Source organism: Neoarius graeffei, chromosome 27 (genome assembly GCF_027579695.1).
Source record: "Neoarius graeffei isolate fNeoGra1 chromosome 27, fNeoGra1.pri, whole genome shotgun sequence".
NCBI classification, from domain to species: domain Eukaryota; kingdom Metazoa; phylum Chordata; class Actinopteri; order Siluriformes; family Ariidae; genus Neoarius; species Neoarius graeffei.
This window is the reverse complement of record NC_083595.1, coordinates 51,324,459-51,348,318: the sequence shown is the minus strand read 5'-3', so window position 1 is coordinate 51,348,318 and position 23,860 is coordinate 51,324,459. Positions and strand designations below refer to the sequence as shown.

At 40.1% G+C, this 23,860-nt stretch overlaps 1 protein-coding gene across 1 annotated transcript; it reads right to left on the bottom strand.

Moving 5' to 3' along the window:
- On the bottom strand, positions 1-21,551 carry tex9 (testis expressed 9). The gene is made up of 12 exons (XM_060911844.1): positions 21,519-21,551; positions 19,895-20,022; positions 19,655-19,718; positions 17,873-17,952; positions 17,748-17,787; positions 14,132-14,217; positions 13,889-14,052; positions 9,098-9,180; positions 8,846-9,019; positions 4,991-5,125; positions 1,597-1,731; positions 1-1,519 (listed from the first exon to the last, which is right to left on the bottom strand). The coding sequence occupies exons 1-12, from the start codon at positions 21,549-21,551 to the stop codon at positions 1,442-1,444; spliced, it is 1,200 nt and encodes a 399-aa protein (XP_060767827.1). The 3' UTR covers positions 1-1,441.
- Positions 21,552-23,860: the final 2,309 nt, after the last annotated feature.

Here is a 23,860-nt window from a genome sequence, read left to right as displayed (position 1 = left end):
TCTACTAGTAGCTATGCCGGATCCAAAGACAGTCCTCCTGTCAGAGCACGTGTTGTGAAACGACATAAGATAAAGGTACGTAGAGCTATAGATTCTACATGATAATCATAAATGTAATCATAAAGTCAGCATGATATCAGTCATGTATTTGCTTGTGAAAGCTTGCGGCTTTCATGTAACTGCCGCCTAGCAACGAGAGGCAAAGGGTAAAGAGGGTAGGCTATCATAGATTCTATTCGGAAGAGATCAACACAATTCTAGACTCCCAGAAGAGGAAGAGCTAGCACTAGAGAGTTCACCGGCGTTTTCATGCGCCATTTCCATTGAGTAGAACCAGAGTAGAACAGCCAGTGAACCGCAGCGTGTTCTTCCGCTGACGTCACAGCATGGCCGCGAGCCACGGACCCAGTTTTCTTGCGCTGTGCAATTAAAAGTTGGATATTCGCGTAACAACAGCTTCTTTTCACGTAATTATAACAGAAATCTAACATGTTTGCCATGTTGTATAGTTTATTTAAGAAATTGCATAGAGTCATGTTCGTGTCATCAGCCCTTTAAGGCTTAATTAGTCCATAACTTCATTAATAATTGTAATGAAGCAAATCTGGGTAGACGTTATATACACCCTAGGTACCCCACCTTCATGCCAGAAAGAATCAAAATCGGTGAAGAACTGAAGAAGCGATTTGTGTGGAAACTGCTCGTTAGGGATTGATTAATTACTCCATATCTTCATTATTAATTGCAATTATGCAAATCTGGGGAGAAGCTATATGCACCCCAGGCAGACCGACCTTCCTGCGAAAAAGAATAAAAATTGGTGAAGAATTGAAATGTGAAATGTGGACGAAGCCTGTCGGCCGTATGAGCCAATAATGAAGTAAATGTTTTCCCTGAAGTGCAGAAACGTCTCTTATGACACTAAATGAGAATCTCTTGTCTAATGGAGTTAAGTTTGATTGAAACGTGGCGATATCAATGTGACGTTATGATATCCATACGTAATTTCATAACATACTGAAATAAATTCATAAATGTTTTGCGTATATTTATTTAATAATTAACTCAATGTACTTGCAATGTACAAGAAAAATAATTGAACCCCGGCAGCAGATTCAACACCAGTGCTGAGAGACCCTCAGAGGAGCATCGCAGTCTGTGTATTCAGCTGTGCGGAAATGCTCTTTGTTGTGAAAGAGTGATCCCAGTCCATCATAAGTTAAGACTGAACTAAAGCACTACTTTGGCTACGACGTTGTTCCGGAAAACCATGTTAGCTTAATGATGGATCTTAAGAGGCAGATAAAGACGCTCTTAGCCTTAAGAGGCTTTCCGGAAACCCACCCCTGAGTCTTTGACAGCTCAGATGAGGATTTGATCTGAAATGCCCAATGGTGTGCGTGCGTGCATGTGTGTGTGTGTGTGTGTGTGTGTGTGTGTGTTATGGATTGCCCCAGTCAAGAGCCTTCATAAACTCCTCCTCAGTGAAGGACATCATCTTCGCTGCCTCAAAGTGCATCTGTGAACATTTCCATCAGGGTTAAAGTGAACTCTGTGCTCATGCCATGATGATGATGATGAATTACAGAAACTCACCTTTTGCCTTTTTAAAATATCAATAAGCTTGAGCTGCTTTTTAAAGGCTGTGATGAGTTCAGCTTTCTGTTTCTCCAGCTTTTTATGCTCAGCCTGTAAAGCTGCGATCATCTGCTGCTCCTGATTCGCCGAGTCCTTTACAGGAAAATAAACCAATCCCATAACTAACATGGGCTGAAAGTCAGGCTGGACCAGATAACAATATTTAACAGTTATTCCATGAAATCGAGTCGTACATGAGCTGAAAGCCGACGAGGCACGTAGCATCAAGTTGTCTATAATCCATGTACAACAAGATTGAGTGGAATAACTGTTTTATTCTATCCACATTCACTGGATTTTGAGAAACGGAGCATTTTTGTTTTTATTTTTTCCAAATTCGATCAATAAAAACTTTATACAAAACGTCTGACAAAATAATTTCTGCTTAGAATGTAAACAAACCAGCAAAATGACAGGAGCAATTTGTGAAAAATGCAATAATTCGGGGGGGTGGGGTGGGGGGGGGTGGGGGGGGGGGGGGGTGTCGTCTTCCTAGAGCTGTGGTCAAAAAAAATCGATCCACGATTCGATATCGATTCACGCGAAAAAAACACGATATCGATCCAACAACATGTGAATCGATTTCTTCCAGGTGCCTATAACACTATTTTCTCGAACGCGCAAGGAGCACTATAAAAGCGGGTGCCGGCAAAGCGAAACTTATAAAGAAAACAAGAAGATGGACGAAGCTGCCCGGTTAAAAACACCGCCAGGGATGAAGTCGGATGTGTGGAAACACTTCGGCTTCAAACGGTATGAGGACAGAGATGAACTGGACAAAACGAATGCAGTTTGCAAGTTATGCCAAATAGAAGTAAAATATCTGGGCAATACCACCAATCTAAAGAAACCATTTATCCAGGCACCACCCCGAGACAGCTAGTGCTAAACCTGACGCAAAGCAGACGGCACTTGAAAATGCATTTGGTGTGAAATTTCCCCCACAGTCTAAGCGTGCTATGAGCCTTACAGAGGGAGTCGGGATCTTTATTTGTAAAGACCTCCGCCCCTACAGCGTAGTCGAAAATGCTGGGTTTAGGCTACTAGTAAAGAGGTTAGAGCCACGCTACGTCTTGCCCAGCCGAAAACATCTAAGCGAGACAGTAATTTCTTGACTGATGAGCTATTTTTTTTGTGTTCGGAAACCCAGACCTGGGTATGTTATTTAACTAGAAGAGGGCCACCAAATGTCATAGTTTGTTACACTCTGATACTTATCAGTCAAACATAATTTCTTGACTGATGAGCTATTTTTTTTGTGGTCAGAAACCCAGACCTGGGTATGTTATTTAACTAAAAGAGGGCCACCAAATGTCATAATTTTGATTTAGACTTCAAATAAAACCTGGATATGTTTCATTCCAAAATAAATAAGCTTTCTTTCAAACTTGAACTCTTGTCTCTCTGTGTGTCCCTCTTACACATACACAGATACAAGCACAAACAGACATGGAGCTGTTTGTCAATAGGGTCAGTTTTTATTTAAAAGTTTTAAAGTGACAATACAGCAATATGTACATGAATCGATATCGAATCGAATCGGATCGAATCGTGGATCGAATCGGATCGTGACCTAATGAATCGAAATCGAATCGATCCAGGAAATCCGGATCGATTCCCAGCCCTACGTCTTACCATCAAATATTTCTGGGTTTTGTTTTCAAGTAGAGTTTTTATTTTGTCCTTGGTTGGTTCAGTAACACGCTCTGCCATTTTGTTCTTCTTTAGGGTTTTTGCCGGTTCATTAAAGGCGCAATACTGCCACCAACTGGACTGGAGTGTGGAACAGGATTTTTTTTTTTTTTTGGGGGGGGGGGGGACTATATTAATAATCTCATCTCATTATCTCTAGCCGCTTTATCCTGTTCTACAGGGTCGCAGGCAAGCTGGAGCCTATCCCAGCTGACTACGGGCGAAAGGTGGGGTACACCCTGGACAAGTCGCCAGGTCATCACAGGGCTGACACATAGACACAGACAACCATTCACGCTCACATTCACACCTACGCTCAATTTAGCCCATGTTTACATTAGACCGTATCAGCGGATCATCAGATTAACGTTTTTAAAACGATTAGTGTGCACACAGCAACACCAATACACGATTTGCATGCACACAGCAATACCAATACACGGATACGCTCGGCTCCTCAGGCATCCTGCGCTCCAAATCACTCCGCCCTGAACAGCGAGTGCCCTCTGGAGGGTGCGCACTCCGGCCTTGCGCAGCTCACATAGCGCGCAAGTGAAGTGAACAAGCTGTGATTCGGGACTGAGCCGCTGTGTGTGAGATCCCAGCGCATATCACTTACCACTTGCAAGTGGAAGGATGGCAAGCCTAAAGACAATCATAACTACACAATGGGCAGTATTTGCATCAGTATTTGCAGTATTTTCATACTTTTATACTCTTTAATGAAAGGTGATACAAGGCGGAAGTCCGCGCCGTTTTTCAGCAGTCGCGTCACATGACCAACGCCAGCGAATCAGGAAGGTGGATGTCACAGTGACGTTGTCCAATGAGACGCCAGCTAGAGCTCAGCACAGCGTATCTGCGTATTCTCAATGTTTACACAGCACCGGACCAGACACGATCTGGATTGAATACGTGGACACTGGCGGATTCCCGTTTCCCAGCGTTTCCAGGCGGTTTAATGTAAACGGACAGTGCATCCGCGAAGAAAACGAGACAGATATGGTCTAATGTAAACGTAGCCTTAGAGTCACCAGTTAACCTAACCTGCATGTCTTTGGACTGTGGGGGAAACCGGAGCACCCGGAGGAAACCCACGCGGACACGGGGAGAACATGCAAACTCCGCACAGAAAGGCCCTCGCCGGCTACGGGGCTCGAACCCAGACCTTCTTGCTGTGAGGCGACAGCGCTAACCACTACACCACCGTGCCGCCCTATGTTAAGAATAATAACTATAATAATAATAACTATAATAATTCTTGAAAAATAAAAGACATGTTCTTACCATCAAATACTTTCATTCCATATTTTGTTGCTCTTTTTTTTTTGTATTTTTTAGGGTTTTGTTTTCAAGTAGAGTTTTTATTTCGTCCTCGGTTGGTTCAGCAACACGCATTTTGTTTTTCTCTACTCACTGTATTGTGAGCTGATATCCTAGTAGTAGAATAGCCAATCAGAGCATGTGATTGCTCATATCCAGTGAATGTGGAAAGAATAAATGTAGATAGAGGAGTGAGAGGTTCTGGATGATCTAGTTGTTCCTGAACGTTTAAGGGGTTAAAATGATTCCATTTCTGTTTAGTGGAACTGAAACTCATAATTATCGTTTTTGTGGATTATGGTAAAAGGACTCCGTCAGTGTTTGGACTGATCCGTACCTTGCTGCTCTGTTTGAGCTTGTTGAGTTCAGCTTTGCTCCTCTCGGCCTCCTCCAGAGCTCGGTTCAGTCTCACCTCTGTGGCGTTGTGGCTGCTGGACACCTGCTTCTGAGCCCTCTTCATTCCCTCCACCTCCTGAACGTTACACACAGCCAGAGAGAGTCATAGGAGTTGTGGTTAATAAAAGATAAACTGACAAAAAGAGAAATATGGAGGTGTGTTTTTCTCTTTCACCATTTAGGGACATTAACAACTGGGGAACTGGATGGATGGATGGATGGATGGATGGATGGATGGATGGATGGATGGATGGATGGATGGATGGATGGATGATAACCTACACTTTTGCATAGGTGTAAAATCTGTCTTGTTCAATGTTGGTGGAATAATTGAGACATGTTTAAAGTATTTCATATAAAAAAAAAACCAAGCAGTGATAGTGCTAAGGCTAACATCAAAGGAGTTTGAAGAGGAGCTAAAGATAATTTACATAAATCAGTAATTTAGAAACATGCCTGAGAAAACAATAATTAAACATATATAATGTGCATTCTATTATACTGTAATAATAAAAAATATGTGAAAACTTAAGAAATATTATTTCATTTAGCACTTTCATCCACTCACCGTGACTCACGACTACCACGCTATCTGAAAATCAGCAACTCTGAAGAAGGCTTTAAGCTCCGCCCATTTGCTACAAACCTGTGATGACACACTACTAGTGCATCTCAAAAAATTAGAATACCATGAAAAAGTTCCTTTTTTTCATAATTGAATTCAAAAAGGTAAACTTTCATATATTCTATATTCATTACATGTAAAGTGAAATATTTAAAGCCTTTTTTGTTTTAATTTTGATGATTATGGCTTATAGCTCATGAAAATCAGAAATCCAGTATCTCAAATTATTAGAATATTCCCTAAGATCAATCAAAAAAAGGATTTACAATACAGAAATGTCCAACTTCTGAAAAGTATATTCATTTATACACTCAGTACTTGGTTGGGGCTCCTTTACAATGAATTACTGTATCAATGCGGTGTGGCATGGAGGTGATCAGTCTGTGGCACTGCTGAGGTGTTATTGAAGCCCAGGTTGCTTTGATAGTGGCCTTCAGCGTATCTGTATTTTTAGGTCGGGTTTTTCTCATCTTCCTCTTGACAATACCCCATAGATTCTCTATGGGGTTCAGGTCAGGCAAGTTGGCTGGCCAATCAAACACAGTAATATCATGGTCAGCAAACCATTTGGTAGTAGTTTTGGCACTGTGGGTAGGTGCTAAGTCCTGCTGGAAAAGGAAATCAGCATCTCCAAAAAGCTCGTCAGCAGATGGAAGCATGAAGTGCTCTAAAATCTCCTGGTAGATGGCTGTGTTGACTTTGGACTTGATAAAATACAGTGGACCAACACCAGCAGATAACATGGCACCCCAAATCATCACAGACTGTGGAAACTTCACACTGGGCTTCAAACACCTTGGATTCTGTGCCTCTCCACTCTTCCAAAAGACTCTAGAACCGTGATTTCCAAATTAAATGCAAAATGTACTTTCATCTGAAAAGAGGACTTTGGACCGCTGAGCAACAGTCCATTTCTTTCTCTCCTTAGCCCAGATAAGACACTTCTGACATTGTCTCTGGCTCAGGAGTAGCTTGATATTAGGAATGCGAAAGTTGTATCCCCTTTCTTGAAGATGTCTGTTTGTGATGGGTCTTGATACACTGACACCAGCCTCAGTCCACTCCTTGTGAAGCTCTCCCAAGTTCTTGAATCAACTTTTCTTGACAATCCTCTCAAGACTGCGGCCATCCCTGTTGCTTGTGCACCTTTTCCAGCCACCCTTTTCAGCAATGACCTTTTGTGGCTTACCCTCCTTGTGGAGGGCATCAGTGATCATCTTCTGGACAACAGTCAAGTCAGCAGTCTTCCCCATGATTGTGGTTGTGTGTACTGAACTAGACCGAGAGATACACTGTGTTCATACTGTTTTACTCAAACTCGAAATGAAATATTCTTTTTGAGATTTTTTTTGTTTTTGTACTGTATGCCATACTGATTAAAATTAAAATAGGAAAATACTTGAAACATTTTAGTTTATGTGTAATGAGTCTATAATATATAACATTTTCACTTTCTTAAATAACTGATGGAAAATATTGAACTTTTTCACAGTATTCTAATTTTTTGAGATGCACTAGTATATACCCGAACAGCTTCTTTCCTGAGACTAGTGCCATGACCGTATCCTTTATAAATCTTATAAACTACACCTAGTAGTATGAAATCACATTAAATGACTTGGTGGTTTTTTTTTTAATCTCGCTATATTTTCTATAATCAGGAACCAAAAATCTCAGTCTGTAGATGATCTGCATTCAGACAATTTTACATATTTATTCCTTTCCCTAGATATTAACAAGGAATTTCCCAAAGTTGCTGGATTTGCGTTAGATTATAATCACGTAATTAAATAATATTGGCTGGTGTTGAGTGGTCGATCAGATATATTCCATTCAGCGAGCATGATACTGAACAAGTTGAAAACGAGTAGCTGAATGGAATATATCTGATAGACCATGAAAAAAAAGCCAACCAATATTATTATTACTACTGTATTATTAATACACATTCAGTGGAACAATTATAGATTTTACTGACGGCCATGTTTGTTTACAAATTGTCACAGTCGCTTGCTAGCATGGAAGTTTTACATGTAAAACATATGGCATTTTCAGTTCACTGCGACAGTTTACTGCAGGCGCCGATGGCGAACAAAGAAATTGTGCACATGCGCAGCAGAAAACTCTCTCACTGGATATTTGCATCAGCTCCGACATGAGGTCATGTTGTCTTGACAACCATGCAATATCGTAAACCATATTCAACGCTCGTTCTCCATTAGGTAGAGTGACGTAATACACATAGGGTAAGCGATATGCTAACAATATTGCATGCTATCAAACCAAATGAATGAAACCCGCTAGAAGGGAATAGAACACATTTTTATTCCATCGAGAAAGTGTCCTGTATAGACAATAACGTATGTTCTTACACAGACATGAGTGTTTTACTGGGAAATACACCACTCGTATTTTTCATACGAACTACACCCAGGACATCTATGAATTGTTTTGATAAATCTGGGGACTTTTTGTTTGTGAATGTGAAAAATATATCACTCGTTCACTTCGCTCACTTGTGGAATGTACATTGACCACTTTTCTTAAACTTCACATCTTCATGCAACCATGTAATATTCTGTATATTGTATAAATTCTGCAGAGCACTCCATCACATTTTTTATTCTATTTTTTATTACATTCTATTTTACTCCCTTTTTTTTTTAAGTACTCCCCCCAAACCCATCTTCACGACCTGCGGAGCATTGCAATAAGCAGTGCGCTGCATGTCGTACTCTGTATGATTGTGTATGTGACAAATAAACTTGAATTTGAATCAATATCCTCTATATATTTTCTTTTACTGATTTAACAATTATCAAATAATTAATATACCGGCCTGTCTCTGAAACGCATCTTCATGGTGAAATAAACAATTTTAATTCTTTAAATCATCCAAAAGACAAGATGTTTGGTTTAATTAGATATGCAAATGAAAGCATAATTAGATAATCAAATTATGACTAATTTGCATTAAAAAATTATTAGAATATATCAATATCAGAATACCTGGTAAAAGCTGACTGATATCGACCGTGTTTTTAATCCCCTTATCCCAGTGAGTGTCACTTTAATTCAATAGAATATGCAATATTTCCTGAAGAATCATGAATCACTTATTTGAATCACGGAATCAGAGGAACAAACAAATCCTTTGGCAGTCAGTCTCACCTTCTGTAATGCAGAGACTTGAAGGCGCAGGCCGTCGCAGTTCCTGTTGGCGTCTTCAGCCAGCGCCCGCTGCTTCTCTAACTGCATCTGCTGTGTGCTGGTGGTCCTCTGCAGTTTGACTCGGTCCTGCTCCGCCTCCTTCAGCTTACTGCTCAACACTCCATTCTCCTTGTCCTGAATGACGAGCGAGCGCGTACGTTAGATCCCTGTCACACTTGACACTCTTCATTGCGTGTAACTGCGAATGCTTACCTTCTTGTTGAGTTCGTTGGAGAGTCTGTTTAACTCTTCCTGCATCACTCGGAGTTTGGCCTTCAAGTAGCGAATCTGAGCCTCTGTGAATGTTCAAAGACAGGAAACTCACTGATGTGATGATGGAATATAAATTCTATCATTTCTGAACAATACACACATTCACGATTTAAAAATTTCCACTTTGTACGTCATTAAATAAGGAATAAAACATAACTACTACAGATCACATAACTACTCAAAAGTTGATCGTGTTCCTATAAGAGCACAACCTGAAAGAGCTTTAAAGGGTTTCATTTTATTCCTCATATCTGTTTATAATCACATATAAAGTTGTGCTGCCTTTCAGATTTTTCACGTGCAGATCATAAAAAGAATTTTCCCCGACACCCAATTATTTTTGTTTAGTGACCAAAAGCTACTGAATTCGAATCACAGACTTCCAATTTTATTAGTTGTTTTTTTTTAACAGGACAATTAATGAATTTATCTCCATGTGGCCCTAAATTCTCCGCTATTTTTTCCTGCTTCACCATGACCCAATACAAGATACTACATCTTGCATCACGTGGTGGGCTTTCCCCGTTCACGCAAGGCATTGTGGGATATAAATTTGAAACAGGAGAGAAAAATGGAGGGCGTGAGTGTGCGAATGAAACGTGAAAGAGCGACTACAGTAACGGAAAGAAAGCGAGAAGAAAAGACGTTATGTTATATACGAAGGAAAGGAAACGCAGGACCAAACTACCGTATTGGCTCGAATATAAGACGGTGTTTTTGTTGTAAAAAATAGCTCTTAAAAAGGGGGGTCGTCTTAAATTCGCGGACTAGACAAAATGCCGCCAAAAACGAAAGTGAAAGTGAGGACAGTGAGAGTGAGCAAAGTGAGGCTGAGGATCTCTGTGCTGAGTAGCTGTAATTTAGGAAACTACCCTCTCCATTGTTTCAGTTGTTTATTATTGTAAACCTTAATGTATTGTTTAATGCATTGTTTAAAGCATTTGCACTGTTCTGCAAATTTATTCCATATACCCGTAGGCTATGGGAAGTTAATGCATTGACATTCTGAAGTTTATGAACTTTCAATCTAAACCTGACAAATTTGTTGAATTAATGCAATTTAAATGTTTTAATTTGGCTTGTCTAGTAGCCTGGAGTTTAGCCTCTTTTTTTACTTCTATGAAAAGTGTTCACGGAAATGAGACTGAAATGACCTCTATTTAAATGTGAAAAACAAAAGCCTCTAATTTTAAACAGAATTTTGAAATAAATACGCTTTATATGAATGAACATTTGGTCTTCAAAAAACTTTTTCCCCAAAGATGAACTTGGAAAAGGGGGGGGTCGTCTTACATTCAGGGTCGTCTTATATTCGGGCCAATACGGTAATAAATATGGGCGCTCAGCGAGCACCTCGGTGTGATCAGCTGTTCGTTTAGCAACAGAATGATGGAACTGTCAGTGCACGCTCAAAGGGAAACCTGCGCATGCGCACACGGACTTCCTCTGCCTGCTTGACTGCGCGAAGCGAGCGATTTCATGCACATTATTTGCTTTAATCCCCTCAAATTAATTAAATAACTTCCCAGCCACAGAATGGCCTGATATTCTGTGAGATATTACAGAAATAAACATCTATCACAATCACCACATTTCAGAGGGAACTAAATTTCACTGATTTTATGAAATCGAAAGGCTGTCTAGCTTTAAAGTTGTGTTCTCGCTTACGTTATAGCAGCGATAAACAGTCTTTCCCTCACAAGCTTCTCGCAAAGCATAAACTCATCTGTCCTGAAGATGTCAGAAAACTTACTTACAAAGCTCTGACACTGGAGACTCCTTCCATAAATGTTAAATATTCAATAAATTTATTTTATTTAAATAAAATAAAAATAATAACATAAGAACAATCCACTGATCTCTCTGTAAAATATCTGGAGAGCTCATCGTCCAATCCATGCTGTAGAGACGAGTGAAGCCATCTGGCCACCCTATTCCCACACCCATCGTGTGTACTTGGCTTACGTGTTAAAGTGTTGTACAGTATCTGATCAAATTTGCCCCTAAGAAAAGTATTACCTCCTCTTTTTCCTTCCATATCTTTATCGCGCTCCCCTTCACTGTTATTGTTTTTTTCCTTTTCCAGTTCAGTCTTTGATAATTTCTTTTGAATGTCTCTTTTACAACTATATTTTTATTGAGATTATTTCAGTTTTTCTCTTGTACAGGGTATCTTTCTCTTTCGTATAGATTTCTTCTTCCTTTCTATTTAGGACAGTTGTTGAAACAGGATTATTTTCTCATGTTCTTTGTTATTTTCACTTCATTCTTACAGTCGTGTCTTAAAGCTCAGAGGCAACGGTTTAAATTTTATACACATTTGAAACTTTATATGTTAAAAAACCCTCAGTAATTTTCTCCTGGTCCCAAGAAGTATTGTTAATAAGTAATAATTAAAATAAGTTAGTGCGGATCGCGGTGAATTTCTGTTCTGCGATTTTTGTGACCACTTGGCGCGTGACGTCATTCAAGACAAACAAACCGCTTGAGTTGAGTCCACTTCCGTTTATTTGCATTGCCATTCGGCTTGAGTGCAGACGTGTGTTTGGGAATTTCCAAAGAAAAACCCCCCATGCCTTATTGTTGTGCAGTGAACTGTAACAACGGGACCGGTTCAGGAAGAAGATTTTACCTTTTACCGAGAGAGGAGAAGAGGCAGAGAGAGTGGATTGGCTTTTTCCGGAAGAGGAGAAGAGGCGGAGCGAGAGGGTTGGCTTTTTCCAAAGGAGGAGAAGAGGCGGAGCGAGTGGATTGTGCGCGTGAAACCAAATCAACTAGCCTAGTAAACTAGACCCACCCGCCTAGCGGCCAAAAATATTTTTTGCCTGCGAGTGGGTCTAGCCTCGCACCATATAAACAAAAACACCCCGGGCATCAAATCGTGCCCGCCAATCACAACGCAAGGTTTTTGTTTGGATTCTTTGGGCGGGCTTTTGCAGGAGTGACGACAAAGCTGCGCGACGCTGGAGAAAGCACAGCAGGAAAGATGGCCACGGCTAGTGAACAGCGCGTGTTTGACTCCGCTTTGGAATCAGTTTTAGAAGAATTAGACCTGGAGTTTTCGTTGAAACATGAGCAGGAAGAGGCTCTCCGCTCATTCCTTTTCAAGAAGGACGTTTTCGCTGTTTTGCCGACCGGCTATGGCAAAAGTCTGATCTACCAGCTGGCTCTGCTTGTAGCCAAAAGGATGGGGCTAGTTTGTGCAGTACGAAGAATTAAACAGCTTTGAAACATTACTTTTTGATTGTTTCTTATTTTCCCGTTATTTTAAATTTAAGGGAAATTATTTCACCAAACACCACTAAATAAAAACTCTCAAAAACAGTTGAAAAAAATAAGAGAGTGTATGTTAAGTATGTGGTACAGACTCCAAACTTGTGGTCATTATCTCCAAACTTCTTAATATCTAGAACCTGTTTATTAATTAATACGCATTTTGAAAAATTATTTATTTCAAGGTCTCCCCCACTGCTTTCTGTCGCTCTGACTACGTCACAGTCACTGTTGCGCTGATTGGTCAGAGCGTTGGCCTATACGCACAGAGACAGTTTGAAAGACAGCGGTTTGTTCCTCCCACACCCTTCGGAAATGTCTATGGATCGAGGCCAGATTAAATATTCACATTTAGTCTGGCTTGCCAGGCTACAAATCAACATGGTTTTCCCCAAAGCGTTTTAGCGTATCGGGCCCGATACGCTTGCTCTGCCTGCCGATACGCTTAGTCGCTTTAGTTAAAATCCGATACGCTTAGATTTATACCGATATGTTAGATTTCCTACCCACAAGTAACGAGATACATAGGAGAGCAAATAACAGATCCATTTACATACTGATTGATATTTGTGTTAAACAAGTGCTCTGTTTTTCCCAGCGTTTGTGTTGATTCTGTCAAAGTAATATGTCCGCGTGGTATGATGTAAACAAACTAATCTGTTGGCTACGTCAAGATCACGTGTTCAAACCGTCCAATAAAAACATCGAAAGAAAACGTCAGACATCCCAGAAGTTTCCGATTCATTATAAGCGATCTCATTGGCTGCCGATGTTGTCCCCCACCAGACGGACAAAGCCGACTGATTTTAATAAGCGAGGAGAAGACTCGCTGGACAATTTGATCCACATCAGCATGGATGACAGCGAGATGGATGATGAGAGGGTCGCCCAACATTGGGCCAAGCAAAAGCCAAGGAGAATTAATCTGCTTTAAAGGAGTAGAAAACTTAATTCATTAGTTTGGGTTTGCAGAAAGATTATGTACTTATATTAAAACACTCTCACGAAGTGAAGTTGTCCAAATGTGTCAAATATAGCAAAATTTCAAATAATCATCATAAGCATTTTTGGCAGTGTGATGTCACTGGGATCCATTTAACAAAAGGCGGCTCCGGATTATTCTTTTGTTAAAGGCTCACAGTGACCTCACACTGCCAAATACGCTTATCGTTATTATTCAAAATTATGCTACATTTGACACTTATAAACAAATTCTCTTCATGAAATGTGTTTAAGCACATAACATAAGGCGGCGAAGTAGCTTCACTCTGATTGGCTGACGATCCCTCCAGATATTTTATGTAGAGATCAGTGGAACAAGCGCATTAACATGAACGTGATTTACTACTGTCAAAATTAATCCGACCAATCAGAACGCAAAATTCACCAGCACAGTTGTACGGATATTTGGACGTTATAGTTTATTAAAAAGTGAATCTCTGCATTTTCGGCACTCACCTGCACCCAGCTCTTCACCGGCGCCCAGTATGACATCCTCCAGTTGCTCGCCTGTGATGTCATCATATCCTCTTTCCTCCATGCTGCTTATCACCCTGGCCAATGAGAAATCGGTGAAATCCTCCAGCACTGCGACGTCACCCACGACTGTTGGTTTCTTTTTTCTGATATCAAACAAAAATTAAGCAGTGTGACTTCAGTTAAATTCGGACCCGAATGTGTAGAAAACACTTTTAAACTCACTGTGCTGTCTTTCTGGGAGCTGATGATGATGATGATAAAGGTCTGTTCAGCTTTCCTGTTTTTAAAGACCTTTTCTCCGTCGCTGCCTGTATAATACAACAGATAAAAAGAACTGTGAACCTGCTGTAGTCATGGCTCTGTTTAACATCCATCTCCGTGATCCGGCAGCAAGTTCAATTCATTACTCATAACTTTAGTCTACAACCGAGAAAAAAGAAGAGTCACAAAATTTTTATTTTTTTTAAATTATACACAGAAATGAGTCATCTTCAACTCGTACAGATTATATATACAGTACTGTGAAAAAAAGTCTTAGGCACCCTATTTTTTTTTCATACAAACTTTGTTATAGATTTCTATTTTATGCAGGGCTTTGAACCAGAATTTTTTTCCTATTGGTTCGTTCCGAACAGAAACGGAATTTTAACGTTTCCGGTTTTGGGTTCCACCATTAAATAGACGTTCCCGAACCGGTTAGAACAAAAAAATTTCGTTCCCGGAACGGTTAATTACGTTCCCTGTCAGCTGTTTAACAAATGGCTATAAAATTATGTCTCTGTCTCATCCAGCTTAAGCCAAATGTAGGCTAATTCTATTACAACCTTCATTAAATAAGACAAGAAATAATTCAAAACAATTATTATTTCAAATGTTGGCGATTTGGATTCTCAGTATGTCTTCCCATCTACACAAACAGAAAAAGTGCCAAAAATGAAAGATAATTCGTTTAGTGTGTTACCAAAGGCTAATCAGGCCCTATAGAGGGCTACCGCATGACGTCACCGCGCCGCGAGATTTTGTTAGGCGCCATATTGGAAGACCAAGTACACATCTATGCAAGTACATACATACATAAAACAAACTACACCTGAAATGTAGCCAGGGCCGGTTCTGCCCTAATCTGGACCCGGGTGCAACATCGCGCAAACCCCCCCCCCCAAAAAAACCACCAGTCTAAATCAGGACAACCATCACATAACTATAACTATAAACATTTTATATCAACTGTTTTAACTAAATGGGCTATAATAAATAAGCCTGCAGGCAGCCACGGCGGGCTGCCTCAGAAAAGTAACCATTTGTCCTACCTTAAAACTCGTTTTGCATTTTCTGCCTCCTTTTTTGTATTTTCGACCCTCCGTTTATTTTCTTTCCTTTTCTGAAAACCCGATTTGTGTCCAGACATTTTGTTCTGCTACCAACGAACTAACTCGTCAGGTCTCGTCTCTCGAGCCCGCGATGATTCCCGTGGGAAGGGCAACAACTGATACATTTTTACAAACAGCCAATAGGGAGGTTGCAACGTTCAGGCTCTTCTTTGCTCAGACACTCAGTAATGCACTTACTCACTTATTATCACGTGGAGACGTGATAGTAGTCCACCTTCCCGCTCTCTCCATTCAGTCAGCGAACGTCACACAGGAAGTGAACCCCAGCGGGTCATAGAAACTTGCACAGGAGAAGAATGACTTTTTTTATTTGTAGGCTACGGAAACTTTGAGGAACGAAATAAAAACCGGTATTAACCGGTTACCATTATTTTTAATAAGCGTTTCTGTTCCGGAACATAAAAAATAATAAAGTTTCTGGTTTCGTTTCTGTTCCATGTGAAATAGAAAAAGTTCCCGGTTTTCATTTTCGTTCCTTGAACCGGTTCAAAGCCCTGATTTTATGACTTCTACATTCATTGAGTCAAAACATTACAAAAACATTTTAGAGTTCCAAACTTTCAGGGGTTTTTTTCCCAGCACAAAATTAAACATTACAGAAAAAAAAAAAATTGTATCTGAGCACATACCTGCCAACCTTGAAAAAATTTTATGAGTACAATTTTACAATTTCATGAGTACCCCCGCGTCAACCTCACCCCAACCTGGCGCGCATGCGCCCCCACAGACCACAACCAGCAGACCAAAAACACACTTTCAATCCAGTTTTATTGATTGACCTTGGGAACATAGTCCAGTTTTGTAAAACATTCCTATTGATAGACTTTAGGAAACTGTTACTGATGGCTCTTGGGAACTTCCTTCCGTTTTGAAAAGCACAACAAACATTAATACATGTGCAAATGAAATGAAATTAAACCAGAGCCACTCTTTCAAAATAAATAACAACACATTAAATTAATACAGTATGTAAAAAAGGCACTTTCAACACAAAACATGGTCTGCACAAATTTCCCATGCAACAGGTTTAGACTTTTGCATTTTTTAACATGTTGGAAGTATATTGCATTATACAGTAAAAATATTGCATTATACAGTACACTGCAGTATTTTGTAGTATGCCTTTTTCATGTGCAAACTATTGCATTTGCATTCGAAATATTGCATTTACTGCAGTAATACTGTATAAAAAAAAGCATTTGATACTGCAGTACCACGCAGGTTTTTTTCATAACAGGGATGACCAATTTTCGACTTCACATCATCTGCAAACATTCTAGGCTACCACTGACAGAAGTTAACGACTGCCCTTAAGATATACAACACGCTACGTTTTGTTGAGCACATCAATAAAGTGGTCCTTATCATAGTGATTCAATGAGGAATTGTAATCAGGTTTCGTTGGTTACCGCATCGAATATGCAACCTCGAGTGACGGCTTCGAAGTTAAATGAAGAACTAGCCTGTACTGTTGGTGTTGTAAATGCACAAAATAACGGCTAGGAAGCTCGAGTGCACGTGAAACACAACCGTTTCTGTTACAAATATAAAAACGACGTCTGTAACCGACGTTTCAATCCCCGACTCGCTCTAGCCACCTGGCTGCACCGCTGCACTCAAGTCAGAGACGCGAAGGAGGAAGGGGAGGGGCTGAAGAGGGCAGAGCCACACGCTCTGGAAGAGGGGCGGGGGGATTGGGCAAAGCGTTCCATTCTGGCTTTGAGTTTTCTCACAGATCAGCGGTATCAACTTCAGCGAGAACTTGACTGAAATGCGAGTTCGGACGATATGCGTACTTTTTAATGTGAAAACGTACAGTCGTACAATGAGGTAAAAATTCGTAGCGGCTACACAAGATGCGTACAGGTTGGCAGGTATGTGAGCAGCATATTCCATAAGAGCGCACTTTTCAGGTTAAAAAAGAAAACATAATGAAGGCTGCTGGGTTTTGGTGCAAAACGAAGACATGAGTCTGACCGTCAGAGTGTCCAGAAGAACTGTGGCTGGTTCTGGAAGATGTTCAGTAAAACCTACAGCTCATTTCAGCATAAAACTGACCTCACTGGACCTGAGACTACTATTTTTTGTTGTTGTTGTTTTTTAAGCAAAGGGAATTTTGTCTCACACCAAATATTGACTTTGTTTCATTTATTATGGCTTACTGATTACTGTTTAGAGAATTTTTTTAATGTCGAAACATTTAATTTCATTATTTTTAAGCCAGTTTTGGTCGACAGCATTTCCTTACATGTGCCTAAGGCTTTTAAACAGTACCGTATGTACATATAAATAATTTAACTCCTTGACATGATGCAGTCGGGATGCGACTCCATCCGCCTCTCCATTTCATATTATCGGATCACAATACAGACAGTCACGTACTGTATGGTGTGAGCAAAGCGAGGGTTTCTATGATCAAAATCATCTAAAGGAGGTTGGACTTTCACCTTTGCTGTAGATTGTTTCACCGAGAGCATGAAGGCATCCCTGTGGGGGGGAAAAACACACAACATCAGAATGTGTACTTAAAGAAATGTGTTTTGATGCAGTATTACAACTGAAACATATTTACCCAAAATCCTCAGGGTCATCTGCAATATCAAGGCTCAGGTGGGTCGAGATGGGCTTCGACAGCACCTCATTTTGTTCCCTCTGGGGAAAAAAAAGGGGGGGGGGTGTTTTTTACAAATTTATCAGTGGGAGATTCAAGAGCGATATCCTCAATTATGATTTAATTATAATGACAAAAAGCTACAAAAAGTCCTCTTTTCTGCCTGATCAGAACTGTGTGGGCGTGTCAGATCATTCAGTGATTGACAGCACTGTATCCTCTGCAACATAAACAACACGCTGACAGAGCAAGTGCTGGAAAGGTGTATGGGATCGACAGAGCTCAGGTTCCAGAGATTTTGTTCAAAGGGGGTAAAAGGGGAGCTGATGTAAATCAGACACTAAACCTCGAGTCCGAGTCCAGTCTCGAGTCACCAGTGTTCAAATCCGAGTCATTAAAGAAAATTTCCGAGTCGAGTCCGACACAAATGACACAGTTGACTCACACACACTCTAAAACACACTGATAGCTTTGAGTAGTGTGAAGATGTATGTCCTGTACCACAGCCTACAATAAATTCACAAAAAAGACGTCTTCTATCAGGAATATTTAGGAAAAGGCTGGTGGCACTAATGTTAAGATATAAATATCTTATACGAAATTATTATGGCATGTTACAAAAAATAATGAAAAAATCAGAGTCCGAATGCAGTTAATGCACGAGTCCGAGTCAAGTCACAAGTCCTTAAAATTAGGGCACGAATCAGACTCGAGTACTACAAGCCTGTAATCAGATGACTAATGCCGCTTTTCCACTACAAACGCGGCTGAGTTGGGCTGAGCCGTGCCGTGCTGAGTCGAGCTGAGCGGGGCTGTTGGAGTTGCATTTCGACTACAACCGCGCTGAACCGTGCTGGATGGAAGTGGGTGGACACATTGGGTGGAGTTAGCGAAAGTGGGTGGACGTCGCGTGATGTCGTTAAGCAGCGCAAACAGTGACATCAGTGATCTTTTAAGCGGTAGTCTCACGACCCGGATAGTAAACAATAAACATGGAGGACATGGAGTCGTTAGTGTTGCTGGTCTTGGTGCTGTGGCTTGTTGTCACCGACAATGCCAACAGATACTGGCAAGAGCGTATAGATGAGGCGAGGCGCATAAGGCTTCAGAAATTCTCGTAATTCGTAATTATTCTTCTTCCGGGTTTACGGTGTTTACAGATCCCAGAGTGCTCGCGGGGCGTGTGTGGGCATGTGAGGACACTCCTCCTCACCAATCAGTGCACAGGGAAGTGTCTGCTCACGCCCCCAACCTCACTCGGCTCGCTTCAGCCCCACTCCAAAACGGTGCGAGTTTTAGGGGCTAAGCAGGGCTGAAGCGAGCTGAGTCGTGCTGGTTTTTGGTAGTCGAAACGCGAGCCGTGTCGGGCTGAAGTGAGCTGAAGCGAGCTGAAGTGAGCTGAAAAAGGGTAGTGGAAAAGGGCCATAATTCTGATTGGTCCATCAGTAACCCTGACATGACCCTTATCAAATACAATCCCGCTCTTTAACTTTGGTTAGGGAACAGTCGACTGGATTAGATGTATTTTTTTATTTGCACAATTACTGTACGCATTTCTCAGACAGATCGAATAGAATGGAAAATGTATTATCAAATAATTTGTAAAAAATTCTAAATAATTTTTCTTCTTATTAAGAACCGTTCCTTCATTTAGACTTTCATTTGTAAATTCTTAACAGCAGCTTCAGCCAACAGGAAGAAATCAAAGGAGCTTAATACGCATCTGGTAAATATTTTCCTCACCATGACTTCCTCTGCCTGCCGCACCACCTCGGCTGTTTTAGCCTCCAGTTCTGCATTTCGTCTCCTAAAACAACAGAAGACGTCTCGGTAAAGCAAGCTGAGCATTTTATTGCGTCCAAGTCTGTAATTAATGACACCACTCTCCAGAAGGATTTGTTTTTCGCACGTGCATATAAAACAGAATGTACAGTGTTGTGATCAGAAGAAAATATAAATATCGTGGTTAAAATAAATACGTACATGTATTCCTCTTCTTTAGCCAGCAGGTCCGTCTGAGCTGGGTTCTTCGTAGGAGCAGAAGCAGGACGGTTTAGAGGTCTTGCTGCGGTTGGAGGCCTCTGGGAACTAGACCTCGGAGGTTTTTTGGCCTGGGTGCAAAGTTCGTAATGGAGAAGCTATAGTGATACTCTGCATTCAGTGTAGAAAGTATGACTTTGGCACGTTTCTAACTTATTGTCAATTAATTTTTATAAACAGTAACAAGAAGCTAATATCAGAGGAGAATTCTTCTGGGCTACTTGATCAATTTACAACAAATGTGCGGTATTTTTACATAAATATACAGTACCGTGCAAAAGTCTTAGGCATCCTATTTTTTCATACAAACTTTGTTATGGATTTCTATTTTATGACTTCTACATTATCAGGTCAGTACGAGAACATTTTAGAGTTCCAAATGTTCGCTTATTTTCCAGCACAAAATTAAATGTTACAGGAAAAAAAAAGTTTATATCTGAGCAGCATATTCCATAAGAGAGCACTTTTCAGATTAAAAAAGAAAAAATAATGAAGGCTGCTGGGTTTTGGTGCAAAATTAAGAACAGTCAAAGTGTCCAGAAGAACTATGGCTAGACTAATATATCATCTCATTATCTGTAGCCGCTTTATCCTGTTCTACAGGGTCGCAGGCGAGCTGGATCCTATCCCAGCTGACTACGGGTGAAAGGCGGGGTTCACCCTGGACAAGTCGCCAGGTCATCACAGGGCTGACACATAGACACAGACAACCATTCACACTCACATTCACACCTACGCTCAATTTAGAGTCACCAGTTAACCTAACCTGCATGTCTTTGGACTGTGGGGGAAACCGGAGCACCCGGAGGAAACCCACGCGGACACGGGGAGAACATGCAAACTCCGCACAGAAAGGCCCTCGCCGGCCACGGGGCTCGAACCCGGACCTTCTTGCTGTGAGGCGACAGCGCTAACCACTACACCACCGTGCCACCCTATATAAAAAAGTATTTTTTTTTAAGCAAACGCTTGTCTCACACCAAATATTGACTTTGTTATATTGATTTATTATGGCTTACTGCTGTTTATAGTATTTTTTCATGTTGAAACATTTCATTTCATTATTTTTAAGCCATTTTTGGTCTACACTACAGCATTTCTTTATGTGCCTCAGACTTTTACACACTGCTGTACATTAAACTTGTACTTTGTGGCTTGTATTTGTATAATTCCCAGTTTATCTTGTTATTTCTGATTCCTCTTATATGAATTAAAATACTCATTTATGAGTGTAATATTAATTTTATTAGGCTATTGATATACTAGATTAAGCAGTAAAATTTCCAGCTATTAGGCTCAATTATAAACTACGGCTGCTATGAATTATAGTTCCTTTCCAATATGGCGGCTGTGATGACGTATCTGAGAAGCTAACAACACAGCTAGTGTGTACCAGGACTGTGAGTAGACTTTAAATTGCTTTCTTTACAACCACTCGTCATTTGTTTTTCATAAAAGTCATCAGTATTACAGTAAAATGGAAGACTAAGGGTAACATTTGATAAAGTATTAAAAGAAAAACTGTGCGCAAATTACGGAGCGTATCCGAAGTTTGTTTGTAGCTCACCCCGTGAGACGCGGGTCTCCGTCTGTCCGCCATCTTGTTTTAGTGAACGCGGCGCTGTTGCTTAGCAACTACGTTCACCTGCTTTTCCACACAGTGTAAACTACTGACGTCATCATCTTGCTTCACGTTATACTGGAAATTATTTATATTGGTTATTTTTTGGAAATAAACAGGTGAAATTGCCAAATATATGATTTTACTACAATTAAACATTTTTATACTGGGCAATAAATTCTACCGGAGTCATTAAGAGACCGTTTAAAAAGCGCACAACTTTGGACAAAATATAATACACACACACATATTTATAAACGTTTCGTGACAAACTTATTTAAGGTTGTACTATTTCTGACTCATTAATCCACATCGCTTTTTCAGCCTCGTGTTTTTGTTGCTTCTGTAGCGCGCATGCGCGAACCCTGACTCGCAGCAGGTCTGTTCAATTCCTGTAATTTTGGATTCGACTCTGACTCTGATTCTGAATCGATTCCATGAAGTGATTCTACAGAATACATTTCTGGAGTCTGCATTCAAGAAACGTTAAATAAACAGTGTATTATTATTTAATTGCAAAATATATTATTTTACTTGGTATGAATGACAAGCAATCTTGGCACATTTATATTATTTATTAAATTCTAGGGTTATTTAGCAATGGTTTGGATTTAGTTATTAAAGCATTGTTAAATTATTTCTACCTGTAATCCAAGTATCCAATAATAAATATTTTAGTCATCAAATAATTAGTATTTTATAGTTAATTAGGAGATAAATGAATTAATTTAAGCACATACACATAAAAGGCAACATTCAGTGATTATCTCTTATCAGTCTGATATCATTATGTGGTGCTTATGTTAATAATAATAATAATAATAATAATAATAATAATAATAATAATAATTAGTTTTATCTTTATAAAAGTATTGATTTTTAAACATTTTGGTTCATTTATTTGATCATAATCGCTAAAACAAATGAAGCAACCAGGTCTGTCAACTTCTTCAGACTGTTCACCTTGAAATGTTCTCGCACTTACATTGTTTCATCAAAAACTAGATTGTTGCTACAAATTTTTCATTACAGATTCCTCATGTTTATGGTCTTGAGGGGAACTTTTAGGGGCAACTTGATTCAGAATTACAGAAAAAATCCCGACAGTATTTGTATCTTTCAGAATCGAGGGTTTCAGGCCTTATGTATCTCAGCAGTCTTCCTAAGAATCACTCAGGCCGATGTTTATCGCCTGTAATGCGATGTGATTTCTTAAGTAGTAAAGGCCCACCGTATACTTTTGGTGGCCAACCTGTGTCTCCTTTGTGGAACAGAATAGAATTTGTCTGCCACATATACATTCCTGTCCAATGAAATTCTTCTCTTTGTATATTCCAGCTTCTTAGGAGTCAGGGTGAGAGGACATGATCAGTCATGATATGGCACCCCTGGAGCAGGTAGGGTTAAGGGCCTTGCTCAAGGGCCCAACAGTGGCAGCTTGCCTGTGCTGGGATTTCCTGCTGACAGTAAATGAAGAATAAAAGGCAGAATAGGTAATTTTGGAGAAACCAGGAAAAGTAAGCTACATTTTTAAAAGTATCCAACTGAAAAATCCCACCCCCTCCCTTCAGCATTCCCTCGAAAGTCACTCTTCCAAAACATATGAATGCGCACTGTGAACTCACTTAAGTGGAAATGGGATCCTGAAATTGCTTAGGTTTAGTGTCCACGTCGTAGTAGTAGTTAGACAAGGGTCCTTTCTTGCTCAGTTTTCAAGATATCTGGATGAAACTTGGTGTGTATATAGTTAGTGACCATCTGTGATCTCCATATCATGCATGCCGTCACATGACGTCATAACATTTTCAGGAATGGCTATGAATGGGACCACCTGGTACAGTACCAGGATAAGCTAGACAAAATTTTTTTCATGCCATCTTCCATGGCCCTTATACCTTAATACTTTTTTTGCACTCATTTGACCTCTGACCTTGACCCTTTACCAGAATTAGGTCAAAGGTCACTTATGCGTTAAATCACTATTCCTCCCTCATTTTTTCATGAATTTTCACTAGATTGGGTATGGAGAGCCTATTTTGGGGGGGACGGGCTTCAAAATAATTTGCATTGGTTAAGTGATTTGACCTGTTTTCACTGAGTTACGTGACCTTGAACTTGTCAATTAGGTGATTCGATAGCAAAAAGTCAGAGTTTTGTCTATTTTTTTTATGGTCTTTGAGCTAGCCTTGCTCCTTTGCCATAGAAAAACATGTTTTAATGAATATTTATACTTTTGACCTATTGACCTTTGACCTAGGTCAATATTAGGTCACATATTTTCAATGAGG

Bases quoted from the DNA above. Each gene is read 5' to 3' on its own strand.
- tex9 (XM_060911844.1), bottom strand. From the start codon at position 21,551: ATGGCGGACAGACGGAGACCCGCGTCTCACGGG. The intron at 14,053-14,131 runs GTGAGTTTAAAA...GTTTGATATCAG, and splicing joins GCTCCCAGAAAGACAGCACA to AAAAAAGAAACCAACAGTCG. The intron at 9,020-9,097 runs GTAAGCATTCGC...CTCGTCATTCAG, and splicing joins CCAACGAACTCAACAAGAAG to GACAAGGAGAATGGAGTGTT.